The sequence below is a fragment of the Helicoverpa armigera genome, chromosome 23, assembly GCF_030705265.1.
Source record: "Helicoverpa armigera isolate CAAS_96S chromosome 23, ASM3070526v1, whole genome shotgun sequence".
Lineage (NCBI taxonomy): Eukaryota > Metazoa > Arthropoda > Insecta > Lepidoptera > Noctuidae > Helicoverpa > Helicoverpa armigera.
The window spans coordinates 9,540,186-9,562,958 of record NC_087142.1 but is presented as its reverse complement, the minus strand read 5'-3'; the positions used below and the strand labels follow the sequence as shown (position 1 = coordinate 9,562,958).

Below are 22,773 nucleotides of genomic sequence, written 5' to 3'. Positions count from 1 at the left end.
AAAAAAGACAGATTCGGTTAATTTTCTAGCATACCCTCGATAACTAGCTTGACATGTAGCAATGGAAAACGATACCATTACCATAACCGTGGTTACCATACTTGTACCTTTGCTGAAATTCTTGATAATTCTTCTACTACAAACTCCATTTCAAATTATCGACGTTACATTTTTTTTTTGTCAATGGGCAGAATTTTATCTTCGCATGGCGAATTCTTAACACATGTGGGCATTCGGATTACATCCCACTTCTGATGTCGGAGGCGAACATCAAGGATGGCACTATCGTCCGACATCAGTTAGGGTAATCAAGCAAAGAGATAACTCAAAGAAACTCAAAATTCAAACGAACTCAAAAGTCAAACGTTTATTCAAATTAGTCAGAACAAAAGACAGCCCCCAAAACGCCCGCCCTTCGCCACTTCCTATGTGTTTTGGCTTGGGGAGAAGAAGTGGCGGAACAAACTCCCCAGCAACACATGTCTGTCTGTTAGGTTAGAAGAACCTTTACACTTTAATTTCAAAAGACACTTTTCACACTTTACAATATGGATCTACAACAGTACTACAACACTAGGCAATAACACTAGGTACACTACACGTAACGAAAGGCAGTATCGAGATGTGCGCAGCACGACGACTCGACCAAGACTGAGCTCCGCGGACGCCACGCCGACCACCACTACTCTGCCAAGCGCGCCAAAATGTTGTTTCACCGGAAACGCCACCAGGGGGCGCGCTTGCGTGACGTTTAGTGTCCGTACTATTGACAGTCTCCGACATACATATATAAGGGCCCACTAAGTCTTCTACTACCATACTCTTTGACATAATATAACCAACCACAACACACAATAGATTTTCTCACGAGACTAACTAGGAAGGCCACCAATAGGTACAAACAAGTGACAGATCACAGCACCTGTATGCGCGACGCACGACTAAAGTGAACGTGCGGTAATGACCTTCACGTCACAGGTGGTGTGGGCGGTAATTGCTTGGTCTTCATGCTGTACTGGATATGGGGTAGGCAGGAGAATATGTATAGTTATCGGCACGAATCTTGAGCTCTGACCTACATCTGCGCAGAAATGATTTATTAGCAAAGACCAATCCCGAGTGACGGCTATGACGCGATGCACTGCGGGCCAATCACTGCTTTGGCCCGCCCCCGCGCCTCACTTCATACCACAAAAGGGATCCAATAAATTACTTCTGCGCAGGTGAAGGTCAGAGCTCAAGATTCGTGCCAATAACAATATGCAAGTGAACCGTTTTAGAGGAAAATGTATAGAACTTAAAATTAGAAAAAATATGCCACTTTAACCTTTAGTCAGTACTTTTTGTTCCTAATTTTCAGTTAAATCCATTCAATTGACTTTTGACTTCAAGTGAGTAAAAATAACCGTTTGAGACTTATAAATGTAGGTAAATGATAATTATTAACAAACACACACACACACACAGCAATAATATTAACAGACACTGGATTCATGAGATTTATCTGTTTGCACTTCTTCTTCATTTATTCTTTTGCCCAATTTTCGGTAGTCTGTTCGAGAACCCCACGTATAGTTTTTTTTTTTAATGCGGAAATGGTTTCATATTTTCATAAGCCATGTGATTGCCAGATTACAAACTTAGTAACTATTTACGTACATGCTGAACACAGGATACGGAAGACTAGTACTAATCGTCCCAGCAATAAGTCCATTCGATTCGCCTTAATTCAACTCATAAGCTTTTCAATTACTGGACGATCGCTAATTGAATTGCTCCCTTGCGATCTAATTGGAGTCAATAGTTTGATTAATATTAAAAGTGGTTAGCCCTAAGATCATCTAAACATCTGAGCATGCCTTTGTAGTGCCATTCAAACTGCCAAAAGTACGAAAACGCCGCGCGCCGCTCGTACATATTCTCTCTGTGTGTCAAGTTTATAATTTTGGAAGGTGCATAGTTTAGGATGTGATAGCAAATGCATGAGTCAGCTATCACTACATATTTGTCGCATTGCCTTGGCCTCCCCGCGTAATTTGGCTGTTTTCTTCACCCATGGCGTGTCCAGTTGGTTGTATGGACTAAGCGTTATCCAGGCTGCCGATATTAAAACGATACTCGCCACAGGCTGTATAATTGCGAAATAGTTAGAAACGATTAGCATGTCACTGTATTATATAGCTGTTGTTAGTATAATATTCGCATTGACATTGTAATTATAGGGCATTATGTAGGAATTAGTATAATTAAGCCTATTTTGGACTGTCAGGGAATAGGAAATAGTGTGATTAGGTTTGCCTACTGTGTTATTTAGCGCTTAGCAAGTTAGGGGACAAACCCTATTGTGGATTACTGGTTTAGATAAATTGCAGTTAAATGAGATAAAGCTCTGTATACTCTTATCTGCAAATTTTTAGTCGGCCAATAGTTTAAAAAGGCTTATAAATCAGTATGGAGAAGAATAGTAGTGTAGTAACACATAACAATGATCAGGTATTCGGCCAGTATCTTCATTGGACCAATAAAGAGGCTAAGACACCTACTTATGTATTTATTGAAAAATCCCTTAAATTACATACTTTAATTTTAAATTGAATTGCTACGCATCAAGATCATTATCAAGATAATTTATTTTTAATGGAAATTTATTGCAGTTTGATTACTTCTAGTCATTAGTTCAGTCTAGGGCGACAAATTGCCTGAGTCTAGATCTAGGTGAACCTAAAGACCTACTTATTTCAATGACCGATGATTTTCTTTAATATGTTTTAATTTTTACACTTGGTTGACAAATTAAATGGTCATCTTACGATATTACGACGGAAACCATTTTTCGAATACATTTTTGAATATATTCTCTGAATAAAAGTTATCTGGGGATAGAAAATCTACCCTTAATCTTTGTTTGTTCTTATTAGAAATATTATATAGCGGTAATAACTTAACTTTAATTGGTTTGCCAAGTAATAAGCTGCCCAATAATAGTTTTTCGGTTCCCTTTTTGAAGCAAATAACAAGTTAGATATTGTATCTAGTAGGTAGGTAAGTACAAAACCGATTTCAGGCAGTTTCACCCATGGGAACTACTGCGGGATAAAATAAAGACTATGTATCTCGAGAAGAATGTAGCTTACCAACAGTAAAAGATTTTTCTAATCATTCCAGTAATTTTGGAGCTTTCAGGGTACAACCAAACAAATGAAATGTTTCTTCTTTATTATATTAGTATGGATTAGTATTTAATAAAACGTAGCCCCATATAATCGTAAATGTAGTTACAGCTGATTATTTCTAGCGGATGAGCATGACTGACTGCACGTCGTATTAAAATAGTTTTATAGAGTATACTTCTGATTTATTTTATGTAGAAAAATAAATATGGCCCAAAGTGTAAGGGCGAGCGATTGATAAAGTTTTCATCCTTATATATCTATCTACTGCCTACACCCTCATATAATCCCCTATGAACTCCCTTATGTACTGCCGTAATATACTACCGCTATGGAATTTCTTATGTATGTAATTAGAATTTTTGTGTAGGGAGTTTTCAAAATTTTAAGTACCTACTATTGTTAATCTTAACATATTATTTATACAAACTTTATTATCTTTAGTAAATATAATATGCAACCAATACAGCCTCAAAATACTACGATCCACAATCCCCTTCACTTTGTACCACACAGGATACACCTCTAATCCAAGCCTGCACAGATGTCAAGAAGTTGCAGATAAATCTGTAACGTCAGATAGATGCACAGGAACAGGATCAGACCATCACAGCTGATACCTGATAAGGCCAGCATGTGTAGCTGACAACGGTAGATGGCGCTAGTTGTACATTTGATTTGTGGTCGGTTTTGCTGCAAGATAGTGTAAATCTTTTAAATGAATCTTAAGCTCTCATGTTAGAGATTAGCGTTTGGTATAGTTTTGACGACCCTAGATATTATATAAGTTAGTTTATTTGTGATGGTAAAGCTGTGATATCGTTTTGATTTTGACAACAAGTTTATAGGTGTTTCCATGTTTATCTAAAGGTGCGTTTAAAGAGGAGGTGAAGGTTGTGACGTTTAAGGAAGTTCAGGAATTGGCACTCGATAGGGGTAAATGGAAGGAGCTGCACCCACAAGAGCTAGGGTCTTCAATCAAAGAAGCGTTGAAACCAATTTGTGGTGGATTTTTAAATCTTGTAGAAGTTTTGTTTGAAAATTTTTCAGAAGTTCAAAATATGTTTTTTTAGACCTCTGAAAAAATAGTTTGCCATTAGTCCCAAATATATAGTAGAGAATTGCTCAGTGTCTGCAATAATTGACTTAAAATATATTTAAAAGACTAAACAGCTTACAATTTGATACTAATAAAAATTATAAGCCTATATTTCATTGGTCTTCACAGCCTAAAGGCTGCAGCTAACTATCCGCAAAGCTGTCTAGACGTAACCGTGAATGATTTACAGTGTGTATATCCCCTTAGGCTAATATCTAGCTAGAATTAATGACTGCTAGCAGCTATCTAACGTTTGTAGCTAGTTAGTTACTTGAATAATGTCTAAATCTGTGTTTCCGTGGAAACGGAGTGTTATAATGCTTCTGTAAGCGGTTTCACCCGATTTCCGAAGGTACTTCTTTCCGCACATGGATAAAAAGCCTAAATGTTATTCTAAATACCTATACCCAAAAAAAAATAGCCAAGTTTTACCAAATACCACCTACCGTTGTTCACATGAAAGAGGAATGGACAACCGTACATACAATTGTCATATTGGTCATATTAGATTCAGTAATTTTGTCTTGTTTATCTTTTGCAGTAAAATAAGCAGTAGGTACATCCAGGATTTCTTCTTCCTTCATCAACATTCTGCTGCCCATCCATCTGTTGCCCTTATCGCCCTTATTTGCTCATAAGTTAAAATCTTTCCAGCCATGTCTTGAACACAAGATTTCTATCGTTTTTCTAGAACGCTAGTAAGTATTTTTCTGTATCTACTAAACACAAAAGAAAATTAACAACAGCACGCTCATTTGGATTTAAATTAAGCCTTTAATTGATATTACTGTAATTAAAACATTTGTTTCATGACTACTATTTGAGGATTGAGAGAGGACGTGGCATAAACCTGTCATGTTAATATTGAGTTTATTTTTACTGCAAGGTAAGTAAAGCTAAAATTACTTCAATAAGGTTTTGTAAGCTCAACGCACCATAATTCGTGTAAAAAAGAGACGTATTCCTCTCTTAATAAGGTTGATTATAATTTCAGCTTTATCAAGTCTGGACTGCTATGATCCAGATTCGGACGGCGCTATGAAAGTCGGATTACATTCATACGGGAAAGGATTTAATCCCACAAGGAAGCTTTTATCAATTAACTTTATATCACAAGAAAAGGATTCTAACATGAAAGCGCTTGAAGATCCAGAAGTGTTACAAGTACTAAAAGAAGCACAGCTAGCAAGGCAAAAACCAAATTCAGAACAACAGGTCATTAAAGACCTTATTAGAAAAGCAAACCGTATACTGGAAAACATGGGAACACAGATATTAACTGATCTCAACATAAAGAAGAACATAACATCAATACTTGAAGTAGTTACAGACGACTTGGCAATGATGATGCAAAAATATTATGACGTCATAAACTCAGACCGAATTAACTCGATTGACGACAAATACTCTATATACGTAGATTTAGTTGACACATCAGGACGATTGCTTTACAGTGAAGGAAGGGCGATGGTAGAAGAAATAATATCTGATAAGAATATGACCAGCCAAAACAAAAGCATCGAACTATTGAACGAAAAGATTTTCAAAATGAGTGTTGAAGGAAAAAAAGAGGGGATGAAACATGTTTGCGAAGTATATAACATTTGTAAAGAGTGTCCTATGTTTACCGATTATGCAGCAAATCTGTTGAGTGAAATCATTAAACTTTCCGATGATAAATTTCGCAAATTTGTTGACATATTAGTCAGTATATCCAAAAATTGTGAAGATTTCTTTGCTAGTGTCATAGAAAAAGAAGACAGAGAATTCATAATTAATGAACTTCAACCATTATTGAAGGATTCAGTCGCACTAAGAGTTTATTTCGTTACTGCCAGAGATGTTATGGAGCAAAACTTTAATGGTGATTTAAAAGCTGAAGAAGAAAAACTAAACATTAAGGCTAAAGCTATTCGGATACTTCTAGAAATAATAAACAAAGCTTTAAGTAGTGAAGAAGATCTTCTTACTATCGATTTAGAGCTTTCACTATCTGCTCTAAAAGATATGAATGATGAAGAAGACAAAGTAATTAGCCGTATTTGGGAAGTTTTTTTGAAGAAGATTATAAAAATATTAAATCATAATTTGAGTAGAACTGCTCGGACGGAAATGAGTGTTTTAATCAAGGCTATAACGAGGGAAGTTGCTGATGATGATAATTTGGTTATAGATGTACTTATGAGAGGATCTAGGTACGTAGAAGACGAACAGTTGCCTCTAGACATGGGCGTTTTTGTGTAAACCAAATATACTCGTAAAACAAGACAAAGTATTTTTTTTATAAACGGTTAATGGTTGTCTGAAACTCGAACAACATCCCCTGAAGATGTTAGATATAGAGGAATGAAACACGTATGGAATTTAGGTTCGGTTGCTTAGCAACTGTATCCTTTGTGCACCATACCCTTGCTGCATGTCCATATGCATATGCATGAAAATAGTACGTCTTGGGTCATCTGTTCGATTTTTTTTCGTCTCGCAGAATTAACGCTACATATCTATTTTTCCTAACATTTAATGTCATGGATTTCCTTCAAGTAACGCCCGATTCCATAATTATTGTTATTTTTGAAAAACAGCAAATTAAAGATACAAAAATTAATGTGATTTTAAAACACGTTTAATTACCAATTTTATTGTTTCCTCGCTTAGTAATCTTATGAATGAAATTAGCAATTTTAGTTCCTTGTTTAACCGTAGGCAGGTGAACATTATGCTACTATTCTATTTGCTTGTTTTTCAAGGTATGTATATTAACAATTGTAGCTATATCTTAATGATTGTAATGTATGTACTGAAATGAAACTGCCACTTGGACCCCATAATATGATATAATTTTTAAAAGAAACACCTAATGTGATAAACAAAGGTTTGCTTAATTTTATATTGGATGGTATTTATTTTGTTTGTTACTTATAATTTAGACTTCAATGATTAGGTACATGATTCGATGCCTTTATTAAATGTATCCTTTTCCAGCTTTCTGTGGAACGTACTGCCATTATACCAGGCCACTTTCCAGCATAGCAAAAACTAGTAAAATTGTGTGCAAAACTACAATCACGTGTCATATTTACCGACTTAAAATAAAAGGTGAAGAAAATATCAAGAAAATCGGAAAGCAAATCAAATATAATCTTCATTCTGACGTACATATTACTCGCTTGCTTATAAGCGCAGTCAAAGATTATCAAAACATGTTACAAAGTTATTACGAGTTTGCCAGTAACGTTGGAAGTGACTCACTCTTAGACGAGCACTATGCTTATATAGATCTAATTGACGCCTCCCATCATCTGCTTGCCACGGAGTTGACGTGGCTGTTGAAGAAAATCGCCATAAATACAAATCTGTACAATAATAATGAGAATGTTGTGGACGTACACAATAACATTTCAAAGGCCCTAGCTAATGAAAAAGGAAAAGAAATGAAGTATCTCTGTAAAGAGCACAAAATCTGCAGACCATATCCAGCGTTTACCGATTACGTTGCAGACCTTCTTGCCGTAATATTAAAACTGTCTGACTCAAAACTAACTAAGCTTGTAGAAATAGTTACAAAAGTTTCACAAAGATATTATACATTCTTACTTAAGCTTACAGGGGAAGAAGATAGTGAGTTGATATTGGCAATACTACAAAACGCGTCGGTTTGCGTAAAAACCGTGAGAGAAAAGCTTAATTCTTTGATGTTAATACTAAGTAAAAAATTCAAGATTATTTTTAATGGAAATAATGACGCTATCATGAAGTCGAAACTACAAAAGATTCTTATGGATATTGTAGATAAAGCATTAACATCTGATCCTAGATTCCTTGCTGTTCATTTTCACCGAACTATATTAGAAATGCAGGGTTGGGCAGTCGACTTAAGGCCTAGAATAGATGATATTTGTCAGGAATTTGCAAGTACCTGGGTAAAAATGTTGACATTAAAGACAACAGAAAGTGCTTTAAAGGAAATGAAAGTATTAATAAGAGCACTTTTAAGGGGATTCGAGACACGCGATAAGCTGTTGCCATATTTGTTTCAGTATGGATCCGATTATGTGGGACACAATTTATCTGGTCAAGAGAGAAATCACGTTTATCGAATAGGAATAAAGCAACATTAATACAGTTTACTTTTTATTTGATTCTTATTAATATTCAGGTCAGTCACGCGTTTATTCTTCTAGTGCTGGCTTGGATATCATCCTCATCATCCTCATCCTCCGAGCCTTTTTCCAAACTATGTTGGGGTCGGCTTCCAGTCTAACCGGATTCAGCTGACTACCAGTGCTTTACAAGAAGCGACTGCCTATCTGACCTCCTCAACCCAGTGACCCGGGCAACCTGATACCCCTTGGTTAGACTGGTGTCAGACTTACTGGCTTCTGACTACCCGTAACGACTGCCAAGGATGTTCAATGACAGCTTGGATAGCATCCTAAAATTCGGATATCTTATAGTAGTTGCTGCTAGGGAGTTTGTTGCACACTTCTTCTTCCTAGCTATAATATATGTACTTCCAAGGCCGATAGTGCACAAGCATTTGCGTAAATCCAACACGACCGGAGAGAGATCAGGGGCCCGATTCTCCTAAGTTAATAATGTCAAAATCGAATAGAAATCGAATCGCAATATGATCGCAATAGCAGTTTTAACCATATTGGGCATTCTGCTACTAATATAAGACCAATCGTATTCCAATGACATTTGATTGGTTTGCGATTCCTCTACTATTTTGGTGATTTTGGTCTATACGGTAGTTTGCTCTACAATCATATTGCATCATCATTTGCAGACAAAATTATTCATTATTGAATGACAGAAAAGGATAAAAACGTTTATTTCAAAGAAAAAATAGCGGAATGCCACATGCGTTTCAATCGTAATCGAGTCGGGATTGGATCGCAGTCGAACGTGAATCGTATGTTGCTTAAGTAAAATTAGGAGAATCGGGCCCCAGGCGCATTAACGTGCACGGGTGAATCAATCACCGAATTCCAGACTATGATACTGATGAAAGCGGTGGCGGCTAGTGCGTTTATAAATGGTGGAGTAACAGATTTAAATATTCATATGGGGTTGAACCCTTTGTTCAGTAGTGGACGTCCTCAGTTTGTACAGCAGTTGTCGTGGTGATGATCAAATTCTTTTGTTGGAATTTTTCATTAATTGTGATGAAACCAGAAGTAATATAATTTATGCACCAGAACAACATATAAATATTATGTGCTTCTTCTTCCGAGGTGAAAGAAGATGTTGCCTCAGGAAGCAGGAAAGCTAATAGACCATAAATGAGTGCGTTTTTAGCTGGTTTTGCTGAATCGCCGACAGTTAATTATTTTTTTATGTTAATATGTGTATTCTCCGAAAGGCATTAAATTCACACTATTTTTTATAGCTACAATTAAATTAAAGTGCAAATTAAAATACCACTAATCGAATTTCTTTATGATGTGAATCCATTAAATTCATTTTTCATATTTTATGTTTTATGTTTAACCAGCAAAGGTTTCATGGGTGAAACTGAATAAAATAAAAAATGTTAATTTACTATTTTTTGATTTTGCAAGGTGAGTTACTAAAAACATATTAGGTTAGGTTAAATTAAACAACTATGCATACGGTCACGGTTATCATTTGAACATCTTTGGCAGTCTTTATCAAAAGTAAAGAACCAGAAAGTCTAAAAGGCGGTACCGGGTTTCCCGAGTAGCTAGGTTGAAGATTTCAGGTAGGCAGTTAGGACGGCTGACCGGAAGCCCACGCCAACATTTGGGAAAAGCCATAAGCATCATGACATCTTTCAGTGAAAAAAAAACTCATGGAAACATAAGTATTAACACAATATCAGGAAAGAAAAAATATTATATTCATAAGCTTTTTTCATTTTTTATTTTCTAATTATAAAGTATGTTTTCAGCTGCATCAAAGATTTACTGCTATGATGTTGAACTCGAAGGGGTTGTGAAAGTAGGACAAGACTTTCTGAAAGCCTTAGACGATGGATCAGCCTTTGTGAAAAAGATGAATTTACCTTTTAACTTCAGGTCCAAGGGTAAATTACCAAAGAAGGCCTTAGGTTCGGCGGTCATGAGAGCTATCACAGCAAACCAAAATGAGGAACATTTTAGGACTGATAGCAACACTCAACCAGACATTCAAATTGAAGAATGCATAGACCACTTTAAGAAAATAGGAAACGAGAGTCTTTACGCAATCGGCAAGAAAATTATAACTGATCTTGCTATAAATATGGACATCGGCTTAATGCTTAAAACTGCATCTGATGACTATTATACTTCGATGCAAAACTATAACGATGTCGTCAGTAAAGAAAATATTAAATCAACATTAGATAGAGAGTTTGTATATTTAGACGTAGTTGAAACATCAAACGCACTGCTTTACAGCATAGAGAGAAAACTGCTGAATGATATTATTGCAAATCGAACTGATGTCTTATTTGATAACAGCGTTGAGGCTATGAACGAAAAGATTTATAAGCGTAGCGTTCAAGAGAAAAAGAATAAAGTTAAATACATTTGCGAGAAATATAAGGTTTGTAGGCATTATCCAGCGTTCACCGATTACTGCGCAGATCTTATAACCGAAATATTAAAGCTTACTGATAAGAAGTTTACTGCAATTATTGAAATATTAAGAATAATTATAAAAGAGAATAAAGGTTTCTTTGAAAAAGTCATGGAAAATGAAGAAAAATATTTAATAATAAAGAAACTTGAATCTCTTTCTACAGACTTGTTTCAAATGAAGGAATTTTTCGCCGTACTCAGAGGAGTCATAACGCAAAGATTTAAAGCCGTTTCAAGCAGCGAGAAAAGCTTAAAATCGAGAACTATAGCTACGCGAATTCTTCTGGACATAGTGGATAAAGCTCTGAGTGGTGATGAAGATCTGTTAGCAATTGACTTTGATAATTCTGTATCAGCATTAAGAAGTTGGGAAGACGGCGTGCGACAAAACATACATGGTATTTACGAAGACTTCGCAAAAAATCTCTTCAGAATCATGCAATTTAACTTGACTAAAAACGCACGGAAAGAAATGAAAATATTAATTCAAGCTATCATGGGAAAAATTGATGAAGATGATAAATTTGTTCAGAATTTGTTTGTGAATGGGTCAAAGTATGTTAAAGGTGAAGATTTTCATCCTTTCATAGATAATTTAGATGCATAACATATTTGATGTTACTCGTCGTAATAAAGTATCTACACAAGCTATTATTTATTTCTTTCTACGTAATTGTGGAGCAAGCTTAGATAATTTTCTTTGAGGCAAACCCGTAACCCCAGTAGGCTTTCTTACGTAGGTTTACTTACACCTGCACCACCTACTGTACCTGTATGTATGCCCTTTTGCATACTCCCCATGTACAGTCCTTCACCCACATGTAACTCCCTTATATAAAACCCCTATTTACTCCTTTATTTGAAGAGTTGGTTTGTATGTTTTTATTGAAAATGTACATATATATCATAATCTCACCAATGACTGTGTTTCAGATGGCACGTTAAACTGTAGGTCCCGGCTGTCAATGAACATCCTTGGCAGTCGTTACGGGTAATCAGAAGCCAGTTAGTCTGACACCAGTCTAACCAAGGGGTATTGGGTTGCCCGGGTAACTGGGTTGAGTGGGTCAGATAGGGCAGTCGTTCGTTGTAAAGCACTGGTACTCAGCTACCGGTTAGACTGGAAGCCGACCCGAACATAGTTGGGAAAAAGGATGAGGCTCATTTCAATAATCTATCTCTAGAAAACAAATCCACAGATAGATTACAGAAGGATCGTAGAATATATCGTATCATCAACAAAAAAGCTGGTATTCAGTTGCTATTGTTTTAGTTGTCACTTTCCCAGGCCGATCAGTCTCTCCAGGGGCTTACGTAACAATTTCGCTTGTACGACAATTAACACGTTCAAGTGACGAGGGTTTATCTCCTAGACAATAATGAGCTCTCTACAATAGGCATGACAAATGATACTTCAGTTATTAACATTGCTATACTTCATATTAGAGTGTAGCGCGACAGATGTGCTGCACAAGTATCGGTGTGATCTCAAAAATAGCAACAAAACCAACAAAAATTACACTCTAAACAATACCATTATGACATGCGTTCAAAGAATATGAAAAGGCATTAGGCAGATTCTTAAGACGGCCCAGAAAGGCTACTATAAGGAACAATCAAGGCTCTGGGTAGATAGGGAGAGTAAAAAAAGTCTGACTCGTGAAGGATTTGAACCTCCCCCCTCCGATGGTCAAGAGAATTTGTATATCGGTGCTCTCACCTACTGAGCTAACGAGTCTTGTTATGACTGACTGCATAGACCACTTTAAGAAAATAGGAAACGAGAGTCTTTACGCAATCGGCAAGAAAATTATAACTGATCTTGCTATTAATATGGACATCGGCTTAATGCTTAAAACTGCATCTGGTGACTATTATACTTCGATGCAAAACTATAACGATGTCGTCAGTAAAGAAAATATTAAATCAACATTAGATAGAGAGTTTGTATATTTAGACGTAGTTGAAACATCAAACGCACTGCTTTACAGCATAGAGAGAAAACTGCTGAATGATATTATTGCAAATCGAACTGATGTCTTATTTGATAACAGCGTTGAGACTATGAACGAAAAGATTTATAAGCATAGCGTTCAAGAGAAAAAGAATAAAGTTAAATACATTTGCGAGAAATATAAGGTTTGTAGGCATTATCCAGCGTTCACCGATTACTGCGCAGATCTTATAACCGAAATATTAAAGCTTACTGATAAGAAGTTTACTGCAATTATTGAAATATTAAGAATAATTATAAAAGAGAATAAAGGTTTCTTTGAAAAAGTCATGGAAAATGAAGAAAAGTATTTAATAATAAAGAAACTTGAATCTCTTTCTACAGACTTGTTTCAAATGAAGGAATTTTTCGCCGTACTCAGAGGAGTCATAACGCAAAGATTTAAAGCCGTTTCAAGCAGCGAGAAAAGCTTAAAATCGAGAACTTTAGCTACGCGAATTCTTCTGGACATAGTGGATAAAGCTCTGAGTGGTGATGAAGATCTGTTAGCAATTGACTTTGATAATTCTGTATCAGCATTAAGAAGTTGGGAGGACGGCGTGCGACAAAACATACATGGTATTTACGAAGACTTTGCGAAAAATCTCTTCAGAATCATGCAATTTAACTTGACTAAAAACGCACGGAAAGAAATGAAAATATTAATTCAAGCTATCATGGGAAAAATTGATGAAGATGATAAATTTGTTCAGAATTTGTTTGTGAACGGGTCAAAGTATGTTAAAGGTGAAGATTTTCATCCTTTCATAGATAATTTAGATGCATAACATTTTTGATGTTACTCGTCGTAATAAAGTATCTACACAAGCTATTATTTATTTCTACGTAATTGTGGAGCAAGCTTAGATAATTTTCTTTGAGGCAAACCCGTAGCCCCAGTAGGCTTTCTTACGTAAGTTTACTTGCACCATGCTTTTTGTATGTACCTTTACATACTCCCTTACATTCAACCCTATGTACTGCCTTATATACTTATTATGAATAAATTTCACCTACTGTATCTGTATGTATGCCCTTTTGGAAACTCCCCATGTACAGTCCTTCACCCACATGTAACTCTCTTATATAAAACCCCCATTTACTCCTTTATTTGAAGAGTTGGTTTGTATATTTTTATTGAATACAAGCTGACCCGGCGAACTTCGTACCGCCTTTTCCTTATTTGCTGACCGTTTAGACCTACCCTGGACTACGACAAACATTTTAAAATCAAAATCAGCTCAATCGGCCTAGCCGTTCTCGAGTTTTAATCAGACTAACGAACAACAATTCATTTTTATTTATATAGATAGATTTATGTATTATAATCTCACCAATGACTGTTTCAGATGGCACGTTAAACTGTAATTCCCAGCTGTCAGTGAACATCCTTGGCAGTCGTTACAGTTAATCAGAAGCCAGTGAGTCTGACATCAGTCTAACAAAGGGATATCGGGTTGCCCGGGTAACTGAGTTGAGGGGCTCAGATAGGGCAGTCGCTCCTTGTAAAGCACTGGTACTCAGCTACATTCGGTTAGACTGGAAGCCGACCAGAACATTGTTGGGAAAAAGGCTCTGAGGATGAGGCTCATTTCAATAATCTATCTCTAGTAAACAAATCCATAGATAGTTTACAGAAGCAGTAAATGAAATATATCGTATCATCTACAAAAACGCTGGTATTCAGTAACTATTGTTTTAGTTGTCACTTTCCCAGGCCGATCAGTTTCTCCAGGGGATTACGCAACAATTTCGCTTGTACGACAATTAACACGTTCAAGTGACGAGGGTTTATCTTCTAGACAATAATGAGCTATCTACAATAGGCATGACTAATGATACTTCAGTTATTAACCTTGCTATACTTTATATTACAGTGTAGCGCGACAGATGTGCTGCACAAGTATCGGTGTGATCTCAAAAATAGCAACAAAACCAAGAAAAATGACACTTTAACTAATCAATACCATTATGACATGCGTTCAAAGAATATGAAAAGACATTTGGCAGATTATTAAGACGGCCCAGAAAGGCTAAATCTATAAGGAATAATCAAGGCTCTGGGTAGAAAGGGAGAGTAACAAAAGTCTGACTCGTGAAGGATTTGAACCTCCGCCCTCCGATGGTCAAGAGAATTTGTATATCGGTGCTCTCACCTACTGAGCTAACGAGTCTTGTTACGTTGCCCCAGAATTTGGATGCATTTCTGAAATATGACGCAATTTTTGGCGATTGTCCAGCAGTACATACCATGGGAATTCATATAAACCTAAACTTTTTGTAAGATCTGCGTAATTGCTGGAAAGCGACCAACAATCACGTCATATTCATGATAGTCATATAGATTTGAGCTGCAGTGCAACAAGACTCGTTAGCTCAGTAGGTGAGAGCACCGATATACAAATTCTCTTGACCATCGGAGGGCGGAGGTTCAAATCCTTCACGAGTCAGACTTTTAGTGATTTTTGGTGACAGGCAACGATTGGTACTGCACTAAATAAACAATTGCTTTCTCAGTATAGTGAACACCAATCGTTACTTCTTCTAAAACTGCTTCATCAAATTAAAGTTTTTCGGTACACGTCTACGAGTTACAACAATTGTCCAAGTTTCTATAAAACTTTGATCTCTAACCATTTTTTTTTAAAAGATGGATTTAGAAATATTTAACATTCAAAGTATGCAAGTCTTATGAAGTTTGAAAAATAGTATCCTTACGGCAATAATGCAGGTTGTAGTCAGATAAGGACAGTATCAAAAAGTCTGACTCGTGAAGGATTTGAACCTCCGCCCTCCGATGGTCAAGAGAATTTGTATATCGGTGCTCTCACCTACTGAGCTAACGAGTCTTGTTACGTTGCACCAGAATTTTGATGCGTTTTCGAAAAATGACGCAATTTTTGGCGATTGTCCAGCAGTACATACTATGGGAATTGATATAAACCTAAACTTTTTCTAACATCTACGTAATTGCTGGAAAGCGACCAACAATCACGTCATATTCATGATAGTAATTCTAGATTTGAGCTGCAGTGCAACAAGACTCGTTAGCTCAGTAGGTGAGAGCACCGATATACAAATTCTCTTGACCATCGGAGGGCGGAGGTTCAAATCCTTCACGAGTCAGACTTTTTGATGACATTTGGTGACAAGCAATGATTGGTACTGCACTAAATAAACAATTGCTTTCTCAGTATAGCGAAGGCTAATTGTCACTTCTTATAAAACTGCTTCACGTTAGCTCAGTAGGTGAGAGCACCGATATCGGAGGGAGGAGGTTCAAATCCTTCACGAGTCAGACTTTTTGGACATAGGCTCTGATTGTTACTGGTCTTTATTTTTTTCAAAGGTCTTTGAATCTGATCTTATGTAAAGTATTTTTTCAAAGTTTCCAAATATCTCAAAAATTGTTTACAAAAAGATCACGAAATAATAAATTCTAATCGACATCATATTCTTACGTGTTATGTTCAAAAGACTCTGAAAAGACACTCGTAAAATAGAAGCAAATTCTTAAGAGGGGCTGAAGACGGAACTTTCAAAGAACAACCAGGGCTCTAGATATATAAGGAGAGTAACAAAAGTCTGACTCGTGAAGGATTTGAACCTCCGCCCTCCGATGGTCAAGAGAATTTGTATATCGGTGCTCTCACCTACTGAGCTAATGAGTCTTGTTGCACTGCAGCTCAAATCTAGAATTACTATCATGAATATGACGTGATTGTTGGTCGCTTTCCAGCAATTACGCAGATGTTAGAAAAAGTTTGGGTATATATCAATTCCCATAGTATGTACTGCTGGACAATCGCCAAAAATTGCGTCATTTTTCGAAAACGCATCAAAATTCTGGTGCATCGTAACAAGACTCGTTAGCTCAGTAGGTGAGAGCACCGATATACAAATTCTCTTGACCATCGGAGGGCGGAGGTTCAAATCCTTCACGAGTCAGACTTTTTGAACATAGCCTGTGATTATTACCGGTCTTTATTTTTTTCAAAGGTCTCCTGAACCAGATTTTCTGTGAAGTGTTTTTTAAAAAAGTATAACAATATCTCAAAAATTGTGAGCAAAATGATCACGAAATATGAAATTCTAATCGACATCATATTCCTACATGTTATGTTCAAAAGATTCTGACAAGACACTACGAGTGTCACAACACATTAACAGACAAATTCTTCTTAAGAGGGCAAATTCTTAAGAGGGGTTAAAGACGGAACTTTCAAAAAACAACCATGTCTCTAGATATATAAGGAGAATAACAAAAGTCTGACTCGTGAAGGATTTGAACCTCCGCCCTCCGATGGTCAAGAGAATTTGTATATCGGTGCTCTCACCTACTGAGCTAACGAGTCTTGTTGCATTGCAGCTCAAATCTAGAGTTACTATCACGAATATGACGTGCCTCTTGGCTGCTTTCCAGCAATCTTTTAGGAAGTAGAGGATTTTTTTCGAATAAGTTTGATTGATATACTGGAAAAACTCCAGAAAATTGCGTCATTTTTCAGAAACGAATCAACATTTTGGTGCAATGCAACAAGACTCGTTAGCTCAGTAGGTGAGAGCACCGATATCTAATTCTCTTGACCATCGGAGGGCGGAGGTTCAAATCCTTCATGAGTCAGACTTTTTGGAGACAAATCTAAAAAAAAGAAGCCATTTTGCCATTCTTACAATGGCATAAGCATGGTTTGTCAACTTTGTCATTTTTACAAGACACGTTGCAGATTGTCAACATAATACTGAACCTACCTATGGCTAACTAACACTAGACTGTCAATCTAGTCCAATCTAGTTAGCAAAATTGTAGTGAGATCATAATTAACGTAACAAAAACAAGCTGTTTATTTGATCGTCAACTAGTTGGCATAATAACCATGATACATTTTATCACCGTGATTATAGCACTTCTTTTGTTTTCCACAAAAAAGTGTCATCAAGTCCGATTCGCGGATTTACGACAATTATATCATTATATTTATATTAAGAGCGACATTTAGAATGTTGCTGGTTGAGACAAAATGTCATGCGGCAAGTTTTGCACGTGACTCATACATATACTTGGATTTTTAATACTTTTTGCATTCCAACCTTGAATGAATGCAAACGACTTTTTTGCAAAAGTGTGCATGTAAAACTTTATTCGAAAGGGAAATCGGAAATTTCCATTCATCGCCTAGCCTTTTTCCCAAACTGTGTTTATTGATGTCGGCTTCCTGTCTTAATTGGATGCAGATGAGTACCAATATTTTACATGGAGTGACTAAACATTTGTCCTCCTCAACTCAACTAGCCGGCAACGTGGTACGTCTTGGTAATACTAATTGTCATGCTTTGGCTCCTGACTATCCGTAACTACAACTGTGGCTATCGATACCAGCGGTTGCTACTTCATCATCATCATCATCATCAGCCTATCGCAGTCCACTGCTGGACATAGGCCTCTCCAAGTGCACGCCACTGAGATCGATTTTATCGGTTGCTACTTAGCATTGTTAAAAACCGGAAAATTTCATTGATGAAACCAAAACTAATGACCTATATGCGTTGGACCTGGTTGGATTTAATTCTCAAGTCAACAAAGCATCATTGAAAATATGTTACCAACTTCTCATTCAGGGCTTGTTTCTGGTTGATAGCAATATAAACCTAGCTGACAAAATGGTGCAACACTTTTACGTGCTTTTACTTTAAAAAGAACCTATTATAAGATAAGTTTAATACAAAGTAATGCAGGTCGTTTCCAACAGGTATCTGTGGAGATCAAAGGAGGAGGCCTATGTTTAGCAGTGGACGTCCTATGGCTGAGATTATGATGCTGATGATGATGATAATACAAAGTTAAAACAAAAATATTTACTTAAGCAAATATGTCTTTCTCTGCAATAATATAACTCGAACAACAAAACTGTTTAGGTATTATGGATCCTAACGCCCACATTTCTCTGCAGTGACCCCTGATGAATCATGCACATCTCATGTTTGAAGAACTTACTTAATATTGCCATTTCATCGTGTTTTACAATATGTAAGAAGGTACCTATATGTTTAAAATCAATTATGTAATAGACAGTTCGTGAAAATATTACTTTTTAAAAGTGTTTTTTCTCTATGGAGTTTCTTGCTGGCTCTTCTCCATGAGACCAACTTTTTGGAACCGTGCATAGTGTGACGTTTCATAGGAGCCTGCAAAAGCCTATTTGAATTAAAATAAATTGATTTTGATTTTTGAAAACTCATCATCTGCCTAACCTTTTGTGTCTGGAGAATCTGTTGAGCCATTTCTTCTTCTTCTCGGCATACATAAGTAAGTGAGGCTGTCTCTTGTTTTTACATTCTGCTGATTTAGCAGCACTATTTGAATAAACGTTTTTGACTTAAGGTTTTACTATCCAGTGAACATATCGAGTATGAGGGCGCGGGTTCGATTCCAGGTCAGGCAAGTACCAATGCAACTTTTCTAAGTTTGTATGTACTTTCTAAGTATATCTTAGACACCAAATGACTGTGTTTCGGATGGCACGTTAAACTGTAGGTCCCGGCTGTCATTGAACATCCTTGGCAGTCGTTACGGGTAGTCAGAAGCCAGTAAGTCTGACACCTGTCTAATCAAGGGGTATCGGATTGCCCGGGTAACTGGGTTGAGGAGGTCAGATAGGCAGTCGCTTCTTGTAAAGCACTGGTACTCAGCTGAATCCGATAAGACTGGAAGCCGACCCCAACATAGTTTGGGAAAAAGGCTCGAAGGATGATGATGATCCAGTGAACATTTAAGAATAAAAAAAATAAAACGAAAGTCATTTCAGAAAATTGATATAAAAGATCAATATATTTCTTGCTGGTATTTTGTAGTTCCTGTCAAACATGGTCAAAGTACAACAGCATAATACATATATACTTCCGTACAAAAAAAAAAAATATTTTTTCATTGAGTTTAACCAGTAGAACGAAAAGGGGTGTTGAAGTGAGCATGTAAGTTGAGGCCGGCAGTAAACAAGACGGCTGGTATTTGTGGGCACGTGCGACTAACAATGCTTTACGACCGGCAATCTTGCACTTTATACGTAAATAACTAAATGGTTAGTAGCGATGTGTAGGGTTTTGGGTAGAAGGTTCATTTAGGAAGTTGAGGAAGAAATGGTAGGATAATCTGATCATGACGTTGTCTGTTTGTATGTCAGATATTTAAATCTCTGCTACAACGTGTGTATCCAAAGGTTTTTTATCAAAGGTTAAAGTTATTTACCCATAAAAAGTCAGCTATGTTAATGATATATTATTGTTTTTCTTCTAAAGAAACTTTTCTTTTATACGTAAAAATCATTGGATCGCAAAAAACAAACACGGTCGACTTGAGAACCTCCTCCTTTTGTTAAGTCGGTTAAAAAGTGGCCCAATAATCAACGAAACTATTCCCCATTATCTCAAAGAACAAAGATTAAGTTCGAAAACGTAACAGAGTCGACACTCTTATTCTACCTCTACTTGCTACAAACTTTATTTCGAGCAAAACGTAGGAATGTAAGGTTTTGATTGCTATTCGGTTTTACAGTCAATTGTTTATTTTTCGACTTCGATTCGGTCGGCTAGCATTCGAACTCATGTTTTTACTCTCTACCTTTTGATTAAGTCCTTATTTAGAAGAAGTATAAATAAGCTTGTTTTGGGCTCGGATTAAGAGTGGGTTTTGGTTTGGATTCGATTTTACTTGACCGTGAATATATTTGAGTTGGTTGCTTGATCAGTGCGAATATGACAGATGGTTTCATGAAATAGATTTAGTTTCTACGTTATTTCCTGATCCGGTTGGTGTCTGAATGATAATAATCACATACCTACCTACTAATAAACTTTAGCATACAAAGCACTATATTTTATCAATGTTCTAAATTAAAACTGCACACTAATGACCCTAATACTTATTGACTTGCCCGTCTGGATCTGATCCGACACGCATCCCGTCTGTCAGAATAAATTCTACGAACATGCATGTCTATTAGAAAAATCTAATATCTATAGAAAAGTCCAATTTCATTTTAGTACACTATTTTTAGTATACTTAAAGATAAAAACGTAAGTAGATCAAAAGTCGATAGTCGATCTACATCATATGAAAATTGCCAGCCACGCTAACTGACGAGTTAAGGGCACTTCAAACGTACGTTACGGAAAGTTGCTGACTTTAAGCGATCAATTACCTATTTATAGAGTAATGACTTTCCGCCTAAGTATATTTTCATACGATAAAAGTGCCTACTTAAAGTGAAAACTTATAAAAAAAGTAATTTGGTCTGTGTGTTCCGCAATCACTCTAAACGGCTGAACTGATTGAGATGGCATATTTAAGCATAGGTCGTACCTGAAGAAGGATTTGGCTATTTTGACCCGAATTATGGTGGTTATCTGGTTTGTTCTAAAGGACGGCGGAAGCTAGTGTCTGTAGCTATAAAAAATGTTCACAACAAGTTATTTTCACATGTTGTATCATTAAACACTCTAGTAAAACTCAAATTGAGCGCGCTCAAAGTCGGCTACTCTACTTTCAGTATGAATCGTCCCTTAGCAGCAAATATATTATTAATAGTATTCATTCAGATTTAAATTACGATACCATACATCTTAATGCTAGGTTCGTAATAAATGCAAAAACTACATCCCGTGTGAATTTAAGACGCTCCACTGAAAGCTACGCTATGCTATAATTAGCTGGATAGATTAGCAGAGATAATAGGACGTGGATGAAACCATGGGTAAGAACGAACTGCAACCAAAAACGTAACTATAGAACACAAAGCGCCTGAAGTTATTTTAATAACAATAGTCCCTTATCTGTGTCAACTCAGGCGTTATGCGAAGAAAGCCTTAAATGTTTAAAACGTTACATTTTACATACCTACCTCTTGTGTAGCAAATTATTACAAATAAAAAAAATCTTTTTGTACCTTAAGAGCTCCGAAACTACTGAACCTAGATAGAAATTATTTCACAGTTGGGTAGCTTACTATCGCCGGGCTAGTAAAGGTACGCCCGCTATATTTTATCGAATACGATTCGGATAGGTTTACTGGGTTGAGGAAGTCAGATAGGCGACTGCTCCTTGGAAAACACTGATACTCAGCTGTTTCTGGGTAGACTAGAAGCCGACCCCAACATAGTTGGGAAAAAGGCTCGGAGGATGATGAATATCTGCCTATAGTAGGCAACTTTCTCCCATGCATAGTAGGCAGATATGATAATATTTGTACTAGCTTTTAGTGTAACACAAGCATTAGCGAGTCCTATAACCAGACGTTTATCGATCTGGTTTAATTAAAATCTGCGGCAGATGGTCCACATAGGCTATTCATCATCGAGATAGATTGATGCTGTACTCTACAACTATATACGTTACATTGTAAGGGAATTAATAGATACAGGTGTTTTTTAACCTATTAAATCTTAACTGATATTAAAAATGCGAAAATAACTCTGTGTATCGTGCTTTTACGCCAGAACTATACAGAACTGATATAAATATTTTTCACAGTACTTACAAGGTTTTAATTCATAAAACCTAGTTCTAGTTGAGTAGTACGAAACGTCAATAGCTCCAAGGAATGGGTTTTATGGAGAAGAATTTACAAGAAGTTACTTTAAAGTTATGAAGAAGAACTACTATGAACCACTCTTTTCAAAACTAACAGAATTTTGGACAATTAGACAGTCTAGTAGAAAAGCTTTTTATCCAGGTGCGGCGAGTAGTTCTCAATACTGTGGTGAACAATCTAATTAATACGTATACGTCACGCTATTAATACGATTGTACCTATATATAAAGTTATTTATGTCTATATACATCCCGGTTAAACCCAAACAATGTTTATTTTGGACCGAGAGCGATCAGCCGTTTAACCTTACAAAGAGCATTGAACTTAACCAACTGCG

At 36.5% G+C, this 22,773-nt stretch overlaps 2 protein-coding genes across 2 annotated transcripts; both read left to right on the top strand.

Moving 5' to 3' along the window:
• The first annotated feature begins 5,088 nt into the window (after positions 1-5,088).
• LOC126054007 (uncharacterized) lies at positions 5,089-6,554 on the top strand. The gene is made up of 2 exons (XM_049837519.2): positions 5,089-5,155; positions 5,264-6,554. Exons 1-2 carry the CDS (start codon positions 5,125-5,127, stop codon positions 6,511-6,513), a joined length of 1,281 nt encoding a protein of 426 aa, XP_049693476.2. The 5' UTR covers positions 5,089-5,124; the 3' UTR covers positions 6,514-6,554.
• Positions 6,555-9,749: 3,195 nt separating this feature from the next.
• LOC110379020 (uncharacterized) lies at positions 9,750-11,501 on the top strand. The gene is made up of 2 exons (XM_021338515.3): positions 9,750-9,833; positions 10,184-11,501. The coding sequence occupies exons 1-2, from the start codon at positions 9,803-9,805 to the stop codon at positions 11,461-11,463; spliced, it is 1,311 nt and encodes a 436-aa protein (XP_021194190.3). The 5' UTR covers positions 9,750-9,802; the 3' UTR covers positions 11,464-11,501.
• The last annotated feature ends 11,272 nt before the right edge of the window (positions 11,502-22,773 follow it).

Excerpts from the sequence above, each read along its gene's own strand:
- LOC126054007 (XM_049837519.2), top strand. The coding sequence starts at position 5,125 with ATGTTAATATTGAGTTTATTTTTACTGCAAG. Across the intron at positions 5,156-5,263 it reads GAGTTTATTTTTACTGCAAG|CTTTATCAAGTCTGGACTGC; the intron begins GTAAGTAAAGCT and ends TTATAATTTCAG.
- LOC110379020 (XM_021338515.3), top strand. The coding sequence starts at position 9,803 with ATGTTAATTTACTATTTTTTGATTTTGCAAG. Across the intron at positions 9,834-10,183 it reads CTATTTTTTGATTTTGCAAG|CTGCATCAAAGATTTACTGC; the intron begins GTGAGTTACTAA and ends GTATGTTTTCAG.